At 39.2% G+C, this 18,483-nt stretch overlaps 1 protein-coding gene across 3 annotated transcripts in view; it reads right to left on the bottom strand.

Annotated features, from left to right (window-relative positions):
- Positions 1-12,779: 12,779 nt before the first annotated feature.
- The window catches only part of CEP162 (centrosomal protein 162), a 99,824-nt gene continuing 94,120 nt past the window's right edge, over positions 12,780-18,483 (bottom strand). The window contains exon 27 of one of the 3 annotated variants that reach the window (XM_040238860.1): positions 12,780-14,322. In XM_040238860.1, coding sequence (XP_040094794.1) covers positions 14,119-14,322 — 204 coding nt within the window. In that variant the 3' untranslated portion in view covers positions 12,780-14,118. Of the gene's footprint in view, positions 14,323-16,104; positions 16,264-18,483 lie in introns of those variants that run through there. The other 2 variants (XM_040238862.1, XM_040238863.1) reach the window with 2 other exon arrangements.

Raw genomic sequence — 18,483 nt, 5'->3', positions numbered from 1 at the left:
GTCATCAGGGCTGCGTTCCATATGGAGGCTCTAGCGAAGGAGCCACTTCTTGTCTTTTTCAGCTTCCAGAGGCTGTTCACATGTTTTGGCTCATGGCCCTGTATCACTGTCACCTCTGTTTCCACTTTACCTCTCTGTCTCTGAACATCCTGGCCTCTCTCCTATAAGGCCTTTGTAATAACATTGGATCACCCACAGTCGTCTCGCATCTCAAGATTCTTAATCACATCCACAAAGTCCTTTTCACCATGCAAGGTACTATATGCATAGGTTCTAGAGATTAAGAATGGACGTGTTTGGTGGTGGGAGAGCATAATCCTACTACATTCTCCTCTGTGACCCCAAAGATTCATGCAAAATAAATCTGTCTCACCCCCAACATCCTCTAAAATCTCAATAATTACATCATCAAATCAAAATCCAATATTTAGTCTATATAGTGTCAGCTCAAGGGTCCCAAATATCATCACCTTATTCATCTAAATCAGGTATGGCTGAGACCCTGGGTAGGATCCAAGACATGAAAACAGCCTAAATGTCCATCAACAGAGGAATGGATAAAGAAGACGTGGTATACTCACACACATGTACACACAATGTAATATTACTTAGCCATAAAAAAGAAAGAAGTAATGCCATTTGCAGCAACATGGATGGATCTAGAAATTATCATAGTAAGTAAGAAAAGGACAGATATATATGACATTGCTTATATGTTGACTCTTAAAAGATGATTCAAATGAACTTATCTCAAAACAGAAGCAGATTCACAGACTTAGGAAACAAACTTATGATCACCAAATGGGAAAGATGGGGAGAGAGAGAAATTAGGAGTTTGGGATTAACATATTCATACTATTGTATATAAAATAGATCATCAACAAAGACCTACTGTGTAGCACAGGGAACTTTACTCAATATTCTGTAATGACCATTGAATTGTATATGTAAGATCTAATTTATTTATATAATTTATGTTTAGTTCTTTAAAAAATGATCTTTTATCTTGATATCCTGATTTCTATTATGTTTTCTATGATTTATGTTTAATGATTTCATCAAACTTATTTTATGTCCTCTTTTAGATTGTTTCATAATTTCAGGCTCTGGAATAGTGATCATCCTGGCTTTGAGGATTAGCTACTTCTTCCTCATGCCAATTATTTACTTCTGGTTTTTGTCTTGTGTGTGTTATATGCATGGATGCAGGTGGAGCATAGTGTGAGCTTGTCGGCATGTATTGTTTTTCCCTATGGTTATCTCACACATTCTAGTTTATAAAAATTTCCCTAGAGAACAGTTTGTATTGCTTATCCTAAGGCCCCAAGTGATTTGATCAATCTGAAATTGTTAAGTTTTTGCTTGAGAATTCCTGAATCATAAAGAGAGTATATCCATTTGGATTCCACATCCACTTGAAGCATGGGCTTGGAGTTTAGATTTTTTATGGGAGACTTTGATTTTTTTCCTGGAGACCCTGGCAGCACCAACTGCTTCATCTTTTTCCTGTGTCTGCATGCAGAGTTCATTGAGTCTCCCTTTCAATGAAGAGGCAGCTCTTTTATGCAGGGAGTTTCCCAGGTGCTTCCCAAGTGGCTCAGTGGTAAAGAATCTGACTGCCAGTGCAGGAGACACAGGAGATGCAGAAGACTCAAGTTCAATCCTTGGATCAAGAAGATCTCCTGGAGGAGGGAATGGCAACCCACTCCAGTATTCTTGCTTGGAAAATCCCATGGAAGGAGGAGCCTAGTGGACTACAGTCCATAGGGTCTCAAAGGGTCAGACACAACTGCGTGATTGAGCATGCAGATCTGGGGGGGTTCTATAAAGGAAGGCTCTACATCTGGTATGAACTCCCCTTTTTATTTCTAAATGGACAGTGTAGCTCTATTCACTATGCAGATTTTTTTTTCTCTCTCTTTTTTTATTTATTTATTTTTAATTTTTACTTTACAATTCTGTATTGGTTTTGGCATAGATTGACATGAATCCACCACAGGTGTACATGTGTTCCCAAACATGAACCCCCCTCCCACCCCCCTCCCCACAACATCTCTCTGGGTCATCCCCGCGCGTCAGCCCCAAGCGTGTCATATCCTGCATCAGACATAGACTGGCATTTCGATTCTTACATGATATTATACATGTTTCAATGCCATTCTCCCAAATCATCACACCCTCTCCCTCTCCCTCTGAGTCCAAAAGTCCACTCTACACATCTGTGTCTTTTTTGCTGTCCTGCATACAGGGTCATCATTGCCATCTTCCTAAATTCCATATATATGTGTTAGTATACTGTATTGGTGTTTTTCTTTCTGGCTCACTTCACTCTGTATAATCGGCTCCAGTTTCATCCATCTCATCAGAACTGATTCAAATGTATTCTTTTTAATGGCTGAGTAATACTCCATTGTGTATATGTACCACAGCTTGCTTATCCACTCATCTACTGATGGACATCTAGGTTGTTTCCATGTCCTGGCTATTATAAACAGTGCTGCAATGAACATTGGGGTACATGTGTCTCTTTCAATTCTGGTTTCCTCTGTGTGTATGCCCAGCAGTGGGATTGCTGGGTCATAAGGCATTTCTATTTGCAATTTTTTAAGGAATCTCCACACTGTTCTCCATAGTGGCTGTACTAGTTTGCATTCCCACCAACAGTGTAGGAGGGTTCCCTTCTCTCCACACCCTCTCCAGCATTTATTGCTTGCAGATTTTTGGATTGCAGACATTCTGACTGGTGTGAAGTGGTACCTCATTGTGGTTTTGATTTGCATTTCTCTAATAATGAGTGATGTTGAGCATCTTTTCATGTGTTTGTTAGCCATCCGTATGTGTTCTTTGGAGAAATGTCTATTTAGTTCTTTGGCCCATTTTTTGATTGGGTCGTTTATTTTTCTGGAATTGAGCTGCAGGAGTTGCTTGTATATTTTTGAGATTAGTTGTTTGTCAGTTGCTTCATTTGCTATTATTTTCTCCCATTTGGAAGGCTGTCTTTTCACTCTGCTTATGTTTTCCTTTGTTGTGCAGAAGCTTTTAATTTTAATTAGATCCCATTTGTTTATTTTTGCTTTTATTTCCAGAATTCTGGGAGGTGGATCATAGAGGATCCTGCTGTGGTTTATGTCGGAGAGTGTTTTGCCTATGTTCTCCTCTAAGAGTTTTATAGTTTCTGGTCTTACATTTAGATCTTTAATCCATTTTGAGTTTATCTTTGTGTGCGGTGTTAGAAAGTGATCTAGTTTCATTCTTTTACAAGTGGTTGACCAGTTTTCCCAGCACCACTTGTTAAAGAGATTGTCTTTACTCCATTGTATATTCTTGCCTCCTTTGTCAAAGATAAGGTGTCCATATGTATGTGGATTTATCTCTGGGCTTTCTATTTTGTTCCATTGATCTATATGTCTGTTTTTGTGCCAATACCATACTGTCCTGATGACTGTGGCTTTGTAGTAGAGCCTGAAGTCAGGCAAATTGATTCCTCCAGTTCCATTCTTCTTTCTCAAGATTGCTTTGGCTATTCGTGGTTTTTTGTATTTCCATACAAATCTTGAAATTATTTGTTCTAGTTCTGTGAAAAATATCGCTGGTATCTTGATAGGGATTTCATTGAATTTGTAAATTGCTTTGGGTAATATACTCATTTTCACTATATTGATTCTTCTGATCCATGAGCATGGTATATTTCTCCATCTATTAGTGTCCTCTTTGATTTCTTTCATCAGTGTTTTATAGTTTTCTGTATATAGGTCTTTAGTTTCTTTAGGTAGATATATTCCTAAGTATTTTATTCTTTTGGTTGCAATGGTGAATGGAATTGTTTCTTTAGTTTCTTCTTCTACTTTCTCATTATTAGTGTGTGGGCTTTATCCCAGGGATGCAAGGATTCTTCAACATCCGCAAATCAATCAATGTAATTCACCACATTAACAAATTGAAAAATAAAAACCATATGATTATCTCAATAGATGCAGAGAAGGCCTTTGACAAAATTCAACATCCATTTATGATAAAAACTCTCCAGAAAGCAGGAATAGAAGGAACATACCTCAATATAATAAAAGCTATATATGACAAACCCACAGCAAACATTATCCTCAATGGTGAAAAATTGAAAGCATTTCCCCTTAAGTCAGGAACAAGACAAGGGTGCCCACTTTCATCACTACTATTCAACATAGTTCTGGAAGTTTTAGCCACAGCAATCAGAGCAGAAAAAGAAATAAAAGGAATCCAAATTGGAAAAGAAGAAGTAAAACTCTCACTGTTTGCAGATGACATGATCCTCTACATAGAAAACCCTAAAGACTCTACCAGAAAATTACTAGAGCTAATTAATGAATATAGTAAAGTTGCAGGATATAAAATCAACACACAGAAATCCCTTGCATTCCTATACACTATGCAGATTAAAACCTCTTTCCTCCAGGGTATTGTGGCATCAACTTACAAGCTTACTTTTCTGGCTTTAAGTGTCCTTTTTATTAATATATGTCACCTGGGAACTTCTTCATATTTAGCTCTATATTATTTTTATTGTATTTTATCCAGCATAACTATTAATAAAAATTTTACTTAAAAGTGGATTCAAATTAGTTTAGTTCACCGTGTGTCCAGAACTGAAAGCCTCAGTTCTAGAGTATGAGCTTGATTTTTCTTAAAAGTACACGCCAGCGCGTTTCTCTGGTAAACATCTTTATGTTGTCATCTATTTACCCACAAGTTCCTCTATTTCCTTGGATATATTAATGCAATTATTTTACAGTTTTTATTGTTATCTCTTTACATCATCTGTGAGTTTGCATTAATTGTTTAATGTTTCTTATTCTCGTATTATCTATCATATAGTCTTGACACTTTTCACATCTAGAAATTTTTATTACATGGCAGCCATTGTGAGTGAAAAATCCCTTGGTGTGTCTTATGTTGTCTTCTGTGAGAGAAATCTCTCCCCTTTCTTTCTATGAGCCAGACAGAGTGAGGGGCTATCATCTTACTCCAGTTGAGGTGAGTCAGGACTGAATCTTTTTTCCTTAAAACAGCTTTGGGGTATATTTGGCAAAATAATTTTCACATATTTAAAACATTCAATTTAATTCACTTGACATAAGTATATCCCCAAGAAACCATTACCACATTCAAGACAGTGAACACACCCATCACCCCCCAAAATTGTTCTGTCCTTTTGTAATCCCTCCCTTTCCATCTCTTGCCCTGGAAACCACTGATCTGCTATCACTGTATAGTGGTTTGCATTTTCAAGATACTTGTATGAATGGATTCAGTGTCTACTCTATTTTGTCTGACTGTTTTCATTCAGCGTAATTATATTGAGACTCATCCCTGTTGTATTCGTAGTTTATTATTATTATTTGCTGAGTAGTATTTAGTGCTGAGTTATTGCTGAGTAGTTTATTGTGAGCAGTGTTTGGATAGACCATGATTTGTTTATTAATTCTCTTGTTGATGGATATTTGGGTTATTTACAATTTCGGCTACTATAAAGAAAACTGCAGTGAATATTTGGTTACAAGTCTTTCTATGAACATATGCTTTTATTTTCTAAAGCACCTAGAAGAGGAATATCTGGGTCATATCTTAGATGTTTATCTTTTTAAAGAAACTGCTTATCAGTTTTCCAAATTGTTTAAATACTACTGTGAATTCCTCATAGTTTATATGAACTCTTATTGATTTACTTCATTGCCAACATTTTGCAAGGTCAGTCTTTTTAATTTTATTCATTCTAGTATGTGTGTATAATAGTATCTCACTGTGGTTTTTACTTGCATTTCACTAATGACTAATAAGCCCCCCTGGTGGCTCAGATGGTAAAGAATCTGACCTGCAGTGCTGCAGATCCTGGTTCAGTCCCTGGGTTGGAAGATTCCCTGGAGGAGGAAATGGCAGTCCACTCCAGTTTCTTACCTGAAAAATCCCATTCAGCATCTTTTCATGTTTTTATTATCCATCTGGATATCTTTCTGAGAGGTGTTTTCCAAGTCTGCTCATTGTCATACTGAGGTGTTTGCTTTATTATTGAGTTTTGAGAATTCTTTATTCTCGATATAAATTCTTTTTCAGAGTGACTTCATTTCTCCTTTAAATTGATCATACTTCTGGTGTTATAGCAAAGAAATATTTGCCAAACCCAAGTCATAAAAGTTTAATCATGTTTATTAATTATTAACATTATGTTGAACATCTTTATGTTGTCATCTATTTTTTTTAGAAGTTTTATAGTTTTAGATTTTCTATTTAGATCTGTAATCCATTTTGAGTTAATTTTTGTGTACATAGAAAAGTGTGGATTGAAATTCACTTTTTTGGGCATATGGATACCTAATTGTTGTAGCACTATTTGTTGAAAAAAAATCCTTTCTCCACAATTGCCTTTGCACTGATGCTGAAAATCAGTTGTCCGTATATGTATTGGTTTAGTTCTGGACCGTACTTCTTGATTACTGTAGCTTTAAAAAGTCTTAAAATCAGATTGTTTAAGTCCTCCAACTTTGTTTTTCTTATTCAAAGTTGTTCTGGGTACTTGGGATCCTTAGCATTTTTATTTGAATTTAGGACCAGTTTTTAAATTCCCTTCCTTACAAACAATTCTACCAAAATTCCACCCATTTCTTTGGCCATCTCCAAAACCACATTTTCCAAAAAAGGCTTTCCCGATCCCAGGTGAAAGGAGTTTCTCTTTCTTCTGTGCTCCATTCACACTTCATCATACTTTTATTTCATTTATTCATATTTGGCTACATGTATTTGTCTGATCTCCCCTGCCATATAGTAAACCTCTCAAGATCCAGGAATCTTGACTTTGTTCCCTCTGTCTGCTGAAAACCTAGTTTTATACTTTGCAGGAGTGAGTCTGACACTTAGAGATGTCTGTGGAAGACACCTAGCTCATTTCCTGCCTGTTGTCAAGTAATCTGACAGATTTAGAATCGTTTTTTCTATTGTTACCTCCAAGATGGCTCATTCTTTATTGTTTCTATTGATACTAATGCAATTTTAAAGAAAAATAAGATAATTGTTTTCCAAGTATCAAATATACTGTATTTGACTTGTGGAGCTAGTTATATGCAGCTTAACAATTGTCTTAACAATCTGCTTATTGTTCACATTCTCCCTATTCATTGAACTTTTGGGAAAATGATCATCCATAAAGACATCAATGATATCTTTGGCTGCCAAGGGCAGCAGTACCTCACCTCAGACCTACTGTGTTTCCAGTGGTTTCCTCCAGTTCTGCTCTAGCCCTCCACTGGGAGAACTGCAGTTAAAAGCCTGTTATTTCTCAGGAAGAGTTTCTGTAGGAAGTATAAGCATGTCCTTTTTATGGGGATGTTCAGTCTAGAGATTTGGCAGCAGAGGAATAGGTTTAACTTTCTTTGTAGAGCCTAAACTTTTCCGTACTTATTAGGAACATATACAATGAGGAAATTGTTTTAGCGCCTAACAAATTAGCAGCATAACGATATGCTTGGGAAAATTAGCTTTCCTATTACATGTGGGCATTATGTCGGTGTGACAGTCCCCTTGGTAATGTTTTCTCTGTAAGCAATGTAAGGTTTAAGACACTTAAGAAAGGCTTTTTGTTTTCTTCCTTAGTCTTTTCACATTCATTGCATCTGATGAGATCATATGAACCCCGTTTATTTGCAGCCCAGCACTAATCTTTTTTAAAGGATCACATGTTTGAAAGGCTAGTACCCAATTCACTGGAAGATAGAAATCCTTTTAGAGTTTTGTCCTAGAGTAAAACCTTGGTTAGTGGTTAAAGAAAATTCATATTAGAATCTTAAATACAATGATACAACATTTTAAAAAATGATGAACTTAGTGGATTCCATTAAACACTACAGCAGTTAAGCCTGTTTCTGCAGCAGCCTTGCAAAGATTCCCTCTTGATCAGAGTCCTTGAGAGGCCCCTGCAATCATTGTCAATATCATCATTACCATTATGGATTTGATTCCTTTAGAAGATTCTAGGAAAATAAAGAAATGGGTAGGGGATGTGTGTGTGTATATACAGTGAGAACAATGATCAGACATTTGATGTAGGCATGGCAAACGAAGGAAGTGGAGGGAACGAGATGATCAAGGAGGAAGGGACCAAACCTGTTTGAAGATCAGCAGGTTGGTATGAATAAGGGGAGTGTGGTGGGCAGAATAATGTTCCTCCCTTCCCCACAAGGTAGCCAGCTGTGAAAATGTTACTGTACATGGCAAAGGGGACTACAGATATTTTAGGGAAAAAAATCCAAGAGGATTTCTGTCTTCTAATAAATTGCCTTTTAAACGCATGATGCTTTGTTAAAGATTAGTGCTGGGCTGCAAATAAACAGCGGAGAAGGCAATGGCACCCCGCTCCAGTACTCTTGCCTGGAAAATCCCATGGGCAGAGGAGCCTGGTAGGCTGCAGTCCATGGGGTCGCTGAGGGTCGGACACAACTGAGCGACTTCACTTTCACTTTTCACTTTCATGCATTGGAGAAGGAAATGGCAACCCACTCCAGTGTTCTTGCCTGGAGAATCCCAGGGACGGGGGAACCTGGTGGGCTGCCGTCTATGGGGTCACACAGAGTCGGACTCGACTGAAACAACTTAGCAGCAGCAGCAAATTAACAGGGTTCATATACTCACCAGATGTAACGAATGTGGAAAGACTAAGGAAGAAAAAACAAACACGCCATTCATAAGTGTCTTGAGCCTTACATTGCTCACAAGAGGAATCATTACCCAAGGTGAGTGTCACATAAAGCCTGAATGTGATGGGAAAAGGGGATCCTGAGAGGAGATGGTGGGAAGAGTAGCCTGGATTATCCTGCTGCTGCTAAATCACTTCAGTCGTGTCCGACTCTGTGTGACCCCATAGACGGCAGCCCACCAGGCTCCCCCGTCCCTGGGATTCTCCAGGCAAGAACACTGGAGTGGGTTGCCATTGCCTTCTCCAATGCGTGAAAGTGAAAAGTGAAAGTGAAGTCACTCAGTCGTATCCGACTCTTAGCGACCCCATGGACTGCAGCCTACCAGGCTCCTCTGCCCATAGGATTTTCCAAGCGAGAGTACTGGAGTGGGGTGCCATTGCCTTCTCCGGGATTATCCTGCAGGGGGCCCTAATTTAATCACCTCGGTCCTTAAAAAAGGAGAACACATCCCAGCTGAGCTTAGAGTCAGAGGGGGACGTAATCTTGGAAGAATATACCGAGAGGATGCAAGCTTGCTGGCAGTGAAGGTGGAGGAAATGAGGGCACAAGCCAAGGGATGTGAGTGGCCTCTGAGAACCAGAAAAAAACAAGGAAATATTCTCTCCTGGAGCCTCCAGGAGGAGCACACCCTGCCGATACCTGGATTTTAGCCAGATGAGAACTGTGTTGGATCCCTGACCTCCAGAAGGGTAAGGTGAGAAATCCATGCTGGCTGAAGCCATTAGGTTTGTGTAATTCACTACAGTAGTAGTAGAAAACTAACATAGGGAAGATCGGTGTAAGAGGTGGAGATGGTCTGATGGAGAGGGAGGCTGGGGTGAGGATTCTGGTGCAGGGGGATCACGGGGCACTGAAGTAGAGCTGGCAGTGCTGTCTCGCAGACTATTTGGAGTGAGAACATTGGAGTAGAGGAGTAGAATAAACCTCTACCAGAAAAATAAGTGAAATGGTGACAGGGCTTCTGTGGTGGTGGGTATGGGAGTGGAAAAGGACAGATTGATATAAGCCTTATTTTGAAGAAATTGGCTACAGGTTTAATAACTCCATGCTGGGGAGAGTTAGTCGATGTATAAACTGAGTGTGTGTGTCCTCTCAAAATTCTCATGTTGAAACCCTGTTTCCCAGTGTTAGGAGGCAGGGCCTTTGGGAGGTAAATAGGATTAAGTGAGGTCCTGAGAGTGGACCCCTCAGGAATAATAGAATCAGTGCTCTTATAAGGGTCTCAAGAGAGCTTGTGTCTCTCTGCCCTTGGTCATATGAGGATACAATGAGAAGTCTGCTGTCTTCAAGCGAGGAAGCACCGACACCCTGATCTCAGACTTCTCAGCCTCCAGAGCTTGAGGAATATGCTTGTTGTTTTAAGCTATCCAATTTATGGTAATCTGTTACAGCATCCCAGGTTGACAAAGATGGTCAAGGATGCCTTAGAGTTTGGAACTGACTGGAGAATGTTGAAACCCAGGGAAGTGGGCAGCTGGTTTCAGGGAGAGAAGCAAAGGAGTTGGTTTCAAACACATTTGACTCTTTGAGGACACTGGGTAACTCTGGCAGGAACTGGGACTAGGGGCTGGCACCCAGGAGAAAGGACAGTAGAGATGCAGACCCAGTGTTTTCCGGCTGGTAGCAGTTGTGCTGTATGAGAACAGCTTTGGTCTCCGGGGGTTGATGGGAGCAAAGGGTTACATGTAGATGAAGGTCCAAGGACAACAAAAGGTGATAAATTTACTAAGCCCCTATTATGTGTGAGGAACTAGGCTCCTATGAAAGTTCTGACCCCAAGTCAGGGGAGTAAGCACCTGCTTGATCGCATAAGTGCTCCTTGCACATGGCCAGGATAAGCAAAACAGGTAAGACGTGGGCATGCAAATATCTTTGGTCATTTACACTTCCTGACGCTGATGGGAAAAAATCAACCAGGATCTTCAGTCCACTCGGCTTCTCCAATGAGCAGGCTCAATTTAACCCTTTTGTAAACAGTTCTTCTCTAATGACTTCCCTTTTCCCTGCCTCACAAATCCAAGTTCCTTCCAGACCTTTCTCCAGGGAGTTACATGGACCCTCTGCATCAGGTCTTCCTACTGTAATATCAATACCCTATGGCAGGGGACACTGGAAGGCCACTGAAAGGGTTTACGTTCAGGGCAGTCTTCCTGAGACTAGGTCACTGGGTCAGATTCCTGCCGTGTTCTTGCCTCATTTCAGTCCTCTAAGGAGGCATACCTGGTACAATTACCACCGCCCACCCTTTTTTCCACGAAGTCTAGCTTCTTGCTACTGAATTTACTAACAACCCGTTTTATTCCACTGATGGAACGTGGTGCCTCTTTCCTCTGTAGAACCCGATAATGCTGCTCTTCAAACGCATTTCTTAGGACAGTCCTATAAAGTAGGCATTGATGGGAAAAATTCCTATTTGCACTATTTAGGTGATTGTGATTGAAGCTTTCAACCAACCCAAACTTAGCTTTCAGTTCAGTCGCATCTGACACTGTGATCCCATCGACTGCAACGTGCCAGGCTTCCCTGTCCATCACCAACTCCTGGAGCTTGTTCACACTCATGTCCATTGAGTCAGTGATGCCCTCCAACCATCTCATCCTCTGTTGTCCCCTTCTCCTGCCTTCAATCTTTCCCAGCATCAGGGTCTTTTCCAATGAGTCAGTTCTTCGCATCAGCTGTCCAAAGTATTGGAGTTTCAGCTTCAGCATCAGTCCTTCCAATACTTTGCTTTAGAGAGGAGGAAACAGGTTTGGGCCAGGAACTACTAGCTGGACAGGTGCTGAGAAGGATTACATGTGCTTTTCATTAAAGGACTCTTTGATAGAAACTGAAAAAGGCTATAATTAATGGGTTCAAATACTAGAGCAGAATGATCAGTAACTGGGATTTGGCTCTAGTGGCAAAGAACCTGCCTACTAATGCAGAAGACATCAGACTCTGGTTTGATCCCTGGGTTGGGAAGATCCCCTGGAGGGTTATAGTCCATAGGGTCACAGAGTCGGACATGACTCAAGTGACTTAGCATCCAGCACAGGGATTAGAACATTTTCAAACTTCACTCCTCTAGCCATTCATCGCTAAAGTGAAAGTCGCTCAGTCTTTTCCTCTCTTTGTGACCCATGGAATTCTCCAGGCCAGAATACTGGAGTGGGTTACCATTCCCTTCTCCAGGGGATCTTCCCAACCCAGGGATCGAACTCAGGTCTCCTGCATTGCAGGCGGATTCTTTACCAACTGAGCTATTAGGGTTCTTCTAAGTAGGATAGCCATTGAATAAGTGTTTAATCTTGGGTAAATTAAAATGACTTGTTAGATAAGGTGCCTGTAGATTTTGGACCTCCCCAGTTAGCGCCCTTAGGTTTGGCCACCATCTTCTTGGTATTTAGTCACCGATTTAGAATTTTTCCAGTACGGAATGGAACCCTAATATTAAAGCCTGGATTTCTGAGGGTTGATGGGTAGAGCTAGTTATGGAATGCTGTGGGCTCACAAGTAATAGATCTGATCGTAAACCTCTCTGCTCACACAAAAGCAATGGTGTGAGCAGCAACCTTGAATCTTGAGCAGAATCTTGAATTTTGCCCTTCCTGGAGGGTCGGCAAGCCTGTGGATGCAGGTGTCTTATAACTGGTGGAAGAGGACTGTTTATCTCTGGAGTTCGAATTTTCATAAAAGCCTTTTTTTCAAGATGGTGTAAATGTGTCCACCTGTGTTCTAATCCTAGACCCTCAGTGAAAAACTAAGGGCTGAGATATTGTCTTTGAGGTTTCTGGTTGTAACTAACAGTTCTGGTAGTGCATAGGGACCTTTACTCTGTAAATGAAACTGAAGCTGTGTCACGTGTGCAGCTTATTCCAAAATATGGAGTCCTCATCAAAACAGGATGTACCTTCTCTGGAACTGATCATCTGTTTGATGTCTGTACTACTTGTGTTTCAGAATCAGCCATGCTTGTGCTTAGAATGAATGGCCCATGGAGAGTCAGTCAAAGAGACAAAGGGAAGGTACAGTTATAGATGAATAGGTTTGCAGATAAAAAGTACACAAAACACACTCAAATAATAACCAAAATAGTTTATAACTTACAACTCTTTCACGTAAAAAAATAGCAAACTATAATTAATGCTTTCTACCCTTAGGAAAAGAACATTACAAATGCTGGACATCAAGACATTAACTGTATTCCATTTAATTTCCACATTTCACATTTAATACCTATAAGTTTGCCAAGTTCTACTTCACATGTCCTTTATAAAGTATTTCACTTTGTAATGATTATTGTAGAATTGCCTTGCTGGCATGTGGTTATTGGGCACTTAGAATGTGGCTGGTTCAAACTGAGATGTGCTATAAATGGAAAACTTACCTGATTTTTGAAACTTAGGATAAAAAAAGAATGTAAAATCCCAATTTTTATATTATTTTAGATATATTACATAAATTACCAAAATTAACTTCATTTGTTTCTTTTTCCCTTTTTAAATGTGGCTATGAAATTTTTTAAAGTGACGTGTGGCTCACAGGATCCTCCTATTGGACAGCAGTGAGTCAGAACATCTGAAAACAAAGCAGCCACCAGGGAAAGCCCCAGCTACAGCTTTCATGTACCAGCATCTCACGTGCCTACTATCTGCTTTTGAAATGGAACTGTGAAGTAAGAGAATAATCTGGCTACTTTTATGCATGCTTTTAATTTCTTTAGTGAACATATATTTACTTCTTAAAGGAAGTAAAAATGTTGCATTCTGTTTATCACCTTAGAGTTACAAAAGAGGGACTGGCATTTGAGACATTCACACACAGTGAATAAATCAAATTCCCCTATTACTTGTGATATATACCTTGCACCTCGTATCAGGTACAAAATGAGGCACCTAGAGGTAGGAGTGGGAATCTGGGAGAACTCGAGAGCTCACTATCTACCTGTCCGCAAGTTACAACTCTCATCAGAATGAACCTGAGGCACCATTACACCGGCGACTGTCTGAGCCACTGTGCTCACACTGGCCCCCGTTTCTGTGAGAAAGAGGAGCTGTTCTTCTGGGTGAGAATTAGAAATACACACCTAGTCAATAATGGCCAAGTATCTGCAATTTGGTTTTCCTCCCATATCTAGTGTGTAAGTGAGGCCTTTTGCAATAAATATCACCCATTCTAATCATCTGCCATAAAGGGACTTGTCTGTAAATTATTTAAAATGTTGATGACTAATTTTTTCCAGTAAAACACACCATTAATGCTGCTCTTATTTTCCCCTAGCTGGTAAAATATGATTTATTTTGAAATGTTGTTGTGTTCCAACAACATACTGGAACACTTTTTTCAAAAGCCTCCTTCTGACAGGGACCCCAACCATCTTCAGGCTGCTCTGTGAGGTCACGTGACATGTGAGTTTCTACTAATACTCTGGTGCATTCACTTCTGCCAAAGCAACTGGCACGACCACCCCCTGCCGGTGCAACTCTCGGAGAACATCCAAGATCGAATCTAACTCTGTTCGGAACTTGTCCAGCTCTCGATTCTTCAGCTGTGCAAGTCTTTTCCATTTCTCAATTTCTTTGTTTTGCTCGGTTTCTACTACTTGGTGTGTCTGCTGTATTATCTGCAAATTAAAAATACCACATTACTGTTAGAGTTTATCATGGGGGTAGTGAGCCTCGAACAGCTTCTAGGAGCTCAACTGGGCCAATGCTGACAAGGGTAATCTGGCAAGCTATATATCAGAGGGGATGGGGCAGAGGGAGAGGAGCCTTACCTAACAGGCCCCACTGGATCAATAAAGGCTTATAAGCAAAGAGTAAGTGGGAATTTTAGTATCTAATTCTGATAGGGAGTTAAGAAGTTTAAAGTTTTTCATTTTAAGCCTGGGTTGGGGGCAGGGCAGGATACCATTTAAAGCATTTAATACTCTGGAATGAATTCAGACATCCCTAAAATCCTGTTCTTAAGAACTGTACTTGAGATGTAATCAAGACAGTTTTAACGCAATATATCAACACTAATGAATCATACGTTGACACCCATCACGTGCCAGTCTTGGCTTTAAGTCTTACATATGTTAACATTTAATCTTGTTACACACTAGGAGATATTCTACATATCCATCTTCATTTAACAGGTAGGGAAAGAGTCACAAATAAGTAAAAAAAAATTAATTCGCCCTAGATTCACAAAGAGGCCACTGAAGGCAGAGTTAGAATTCACACACAGGCGGGCTGGCCCCAGGGCTCCTGCTTTTAACTACACATACTAGACTGCCTTGTTTATGTGGATCAGTTTTTTTCAGCTGTGAAATAAGTACCTTGTCTAGTAACTTACAATACTGTTCTTATAATTTTATTAATAAAATACCTTACCAGAAGGGAAATGTTAATCACAGACATTACAAACCACACAAAGCTAGACATAAAAAAATAACTGGTTATGGCAACAAAACCAATAATGTTTCCAGACATTAAACATGCTGAACCTCTGCAAGAAAAATTTTAATTCTGCCTGGCTATAGAATAATTATTTCATAATTTATTAATGAAATAGAATTTCATACATTGTATAAATAGGTGCCTGAGTTATGGGGAAAACAAAATGCTGTATGAATTTTCAATTCATTATTTTGATGTCTCATATATTAAAACTTGGCATTTAATGATTTGTCAATCATATTCAGACATAATTGACATAACATTGTACAAGTTTAAGGTATACAATTAAAAGACGCTAACTCCTTGGAACAAAAGTTGACTAACCTAGACAGCATAGTAAAAAGCAGAGACACTACTTTGCCAACAAAGGTCTGTCTAGTCAAGGCTATAGTTTTTCCAGTAGTCATGTATGGATGTGAGAGTTGGACTATAAAGAAAGCTGAGTGCCGAAGAATTGATGCTTTTGAACTGTGGTGTTTGAGAAGACTCTTAAGAGTCCCTGCAAGGAGATCCAGCCAGTCCATCCTTAAGGAGATCAGCCCTGGGTGTTCACTGGAAGGACTGATGTTGAAGCTGAAGCTCCATTACTTTGCCACCTGATGCGGAGAGCTGACTCATTTGAAAAGACCCTGATGCTGGGAAAGATTGAAGACAGGAGGAGAAGGAGACGACAGAGGATGAGATGGTTGGATGGCATCGCCGACTCAATGGACATGAGTTTGGGTAAATTCTGGGAGTTGGTGATGGACAGGGAGGCCTGGCGTGCTGCAGTCCATGGGGTCACAAAGAACTGAACACGACTGAGCAGACAAATACTCTTTTTGATATGTCCCCATGTGGGTTTCACTTGCATTTCCCTCATAATTAGTGATGTTGAGCATCTTTTCATATAGCTGTGGGGCCTTTAAATATCTTCTTTGGAACAATGTCTATTCAGATCTTTTGCCCATTTTTTAAATTAGTTTTTTTTTTGCTATTTAATTGTATGAGTCACAGCTTGCCTTTACATCATGTTGATTATTTCCTTGGTTGTGCAGATGCTTTTTTAGTTTGATGTGGTCTCATTTGCTTATACAGTTTATTTTGTTGCTTGTGCTTTAGGTATCACATCCAAAAGGGATCTACGACAAGACACATATCAGCAAACTTTTACCCTGTGTTTCATTCTAAGAATTTTATGGTTTCTGGTCTTTAATCCATTTAGAGTAATTTTTGTGAATGGTATAAGACAGGGATCTAGTTTGTCTTTTGCATGTAAATATTACATTTCCCAAGAACCATTTATAATGAAAAGTGTCTTTTCTCCACTGAGTATTCTTGGCTCCCTTATCAAATATGTATACATGGATTTATTTCTGGGTTCTAGATTCTATTCCTTTGGGCTATGTGTTTGTTTTTAATGCCAGGACCATACTGTTTTGATTACTTCAGCTTTGTAATATAGTTTGAAAAGGAAATGGAGATACCTCCTACTTTGTTGTTCTTCCTTAGGATTGCTTTGACTCTGGTCTTTGTGGTTCCATACAAATTTCAGAATGCTTTTTCTATTAGTATAAAAAATGCCATTGGAATCTTGACATAGATCACAGTGAATCTATAGATGGCTTTGGACATTTTACAGTATCAATTCTTATAAATCATGAACAGTGAATACCTTTGTCTTTAATTTCTTTCATTGATGCCTTATAGTTACCAACATACAGATCTTTTACCTCCTTGGATAGATTAATTTTCAAGTATTTTATTCTTTTTGATATTATTATAAATGGAATTATTTTATTCTTCAGATAATTTGTTGTTAGTATATAGAAGCATTACTGACTTTAGTATACCGATTTTGGTATCAGAGAATTTTACTAAATTTGCTGACTAACCAGCAGTTTTTAGGTAGAGTCTTTACAATTTTCTCTATATTAAATAATGTCATTCACAAATAGAGACAATTTCATTCTTTGCCTGATTGCTCTGGCTAAGGCTTCTAATACTATGTTGAATAAGAGTGTGAGAATGAGCATTCTTCTCTTGTTTCTGATCTTAGCGGAAAAGCTTCCAACCTGTCACTATTGATTTGGATGATAACTGAAAGACAACCCACTCCAGTATTCTTGCCTGGAGAATTCCATGGACAGAGGAGTCTGGTGGGCTACAGTCCATGGGGTCACAAAGAGTCGGACATGACTGAGAGACTAACACACACACATGTGGTCCTGTTATATATGGCCTTTATCATGTTGAAGTATGTTATTTTTATACCTAATTTGTTCAGAGTTTTTATCAAGAATGGGTGTTTGTGTTAAATGTTTTTTCTATATTGATTGAGATGTGTGTGTGTGCTTAGTCGTGTCCAACTCTGTGCAGTCCCATGGACTGTAGCCTGCCAGGCTCGTCTGCCCATGGAATTTTCCAGGCAAGAATACTGCAGTGGGGTGCTACTTCCTACTCCAGGAGATCTTCTCACCCAGGGATTAACCCTGTGTCTCTTGTGTCTCCTGCTCTGGCAGGAAGATTCTTCACCACTAGTGCCACCTTGGAAGCCCTGCCTAAGATGATATGACTTTTATCTTCAGTTAGAATCTGAAAAAGAGTATGTGTATATGTATAAATGAATCACTTTGCTGTAAACCAGAAACTAACACAACATTGTAAATCAACTACTCCAATAGAAAACAGAAGAGAACAATGAAGTCAAAAGATGGCTCTAGCACCACATATAGTGAAACCTTTGCATTTTCTCGTGGAGACTTGCTTCCTAGATTAGTAGAGATGTTTGTAAGAAGCTACATGGTAGTATATTTTTTTGGTCTTGTGTTTTTTTTTTTTTCAGAACTGAAATTATGGAAGAAATTTAGTATTTTCAGTCAGGTGTGAAAGGGACCCTTTAAACCTGTGGTTTTCCTTGCTATTTGGAAGCTGCCCTCAGTTCTGAGTTTGCAATTTTATTGGAGTAGTTGATTTATAATGTTGTGTTAGTTTCAGGTGTACTGAAAGTGATTCACTCATACCTATACAAATATTCTTTTTCAGATTTTTTTTCTATATAGGTTACTATAGAATACTGAGTAGAATTCTCTGTGCTATATAGCAGGTCCCTATTGGTTATATATGCAGTGGTGTGCCTACGGTAATCCCTAACTCCTAATTTATCCCTCCCTTATATCACATTTCCCCTTTGGTAACTGTAGTTTGTTTTTGAAAGTCTGTTTTGTAAATACGTTCATTTGTATCATTTTTTTAGATTCCACATACAAGCAATATAGTAAGATAGCTTTCTCTGACTTGCTTCACTTGGTATGATAATCTCTAGGTTCATCAGTGTTGTTGCAAATGGTATTACTTTGTTC

This window comes from Oryx dammah, unplaced genomic scaffold, assembly GCF_014754425.2.
Source record: "Oryx dammah isolate SB20612 unplaced genomic scaffold, SCBI_Odam_1.1 HiC_scaffold_4, whole genome shotgun sequence".
Lineage (NCBI taxonomy): Eukaryota > Metazoa > Chordata > Mammalia > Artiodactyla > Bovidae > Oryx > Oryx dammah.
The sequence above is the reverse complement of the archived record's forward strand: the minus strand, read 5'-3'. Positions and strand labels throughout refer to the sequence as shown.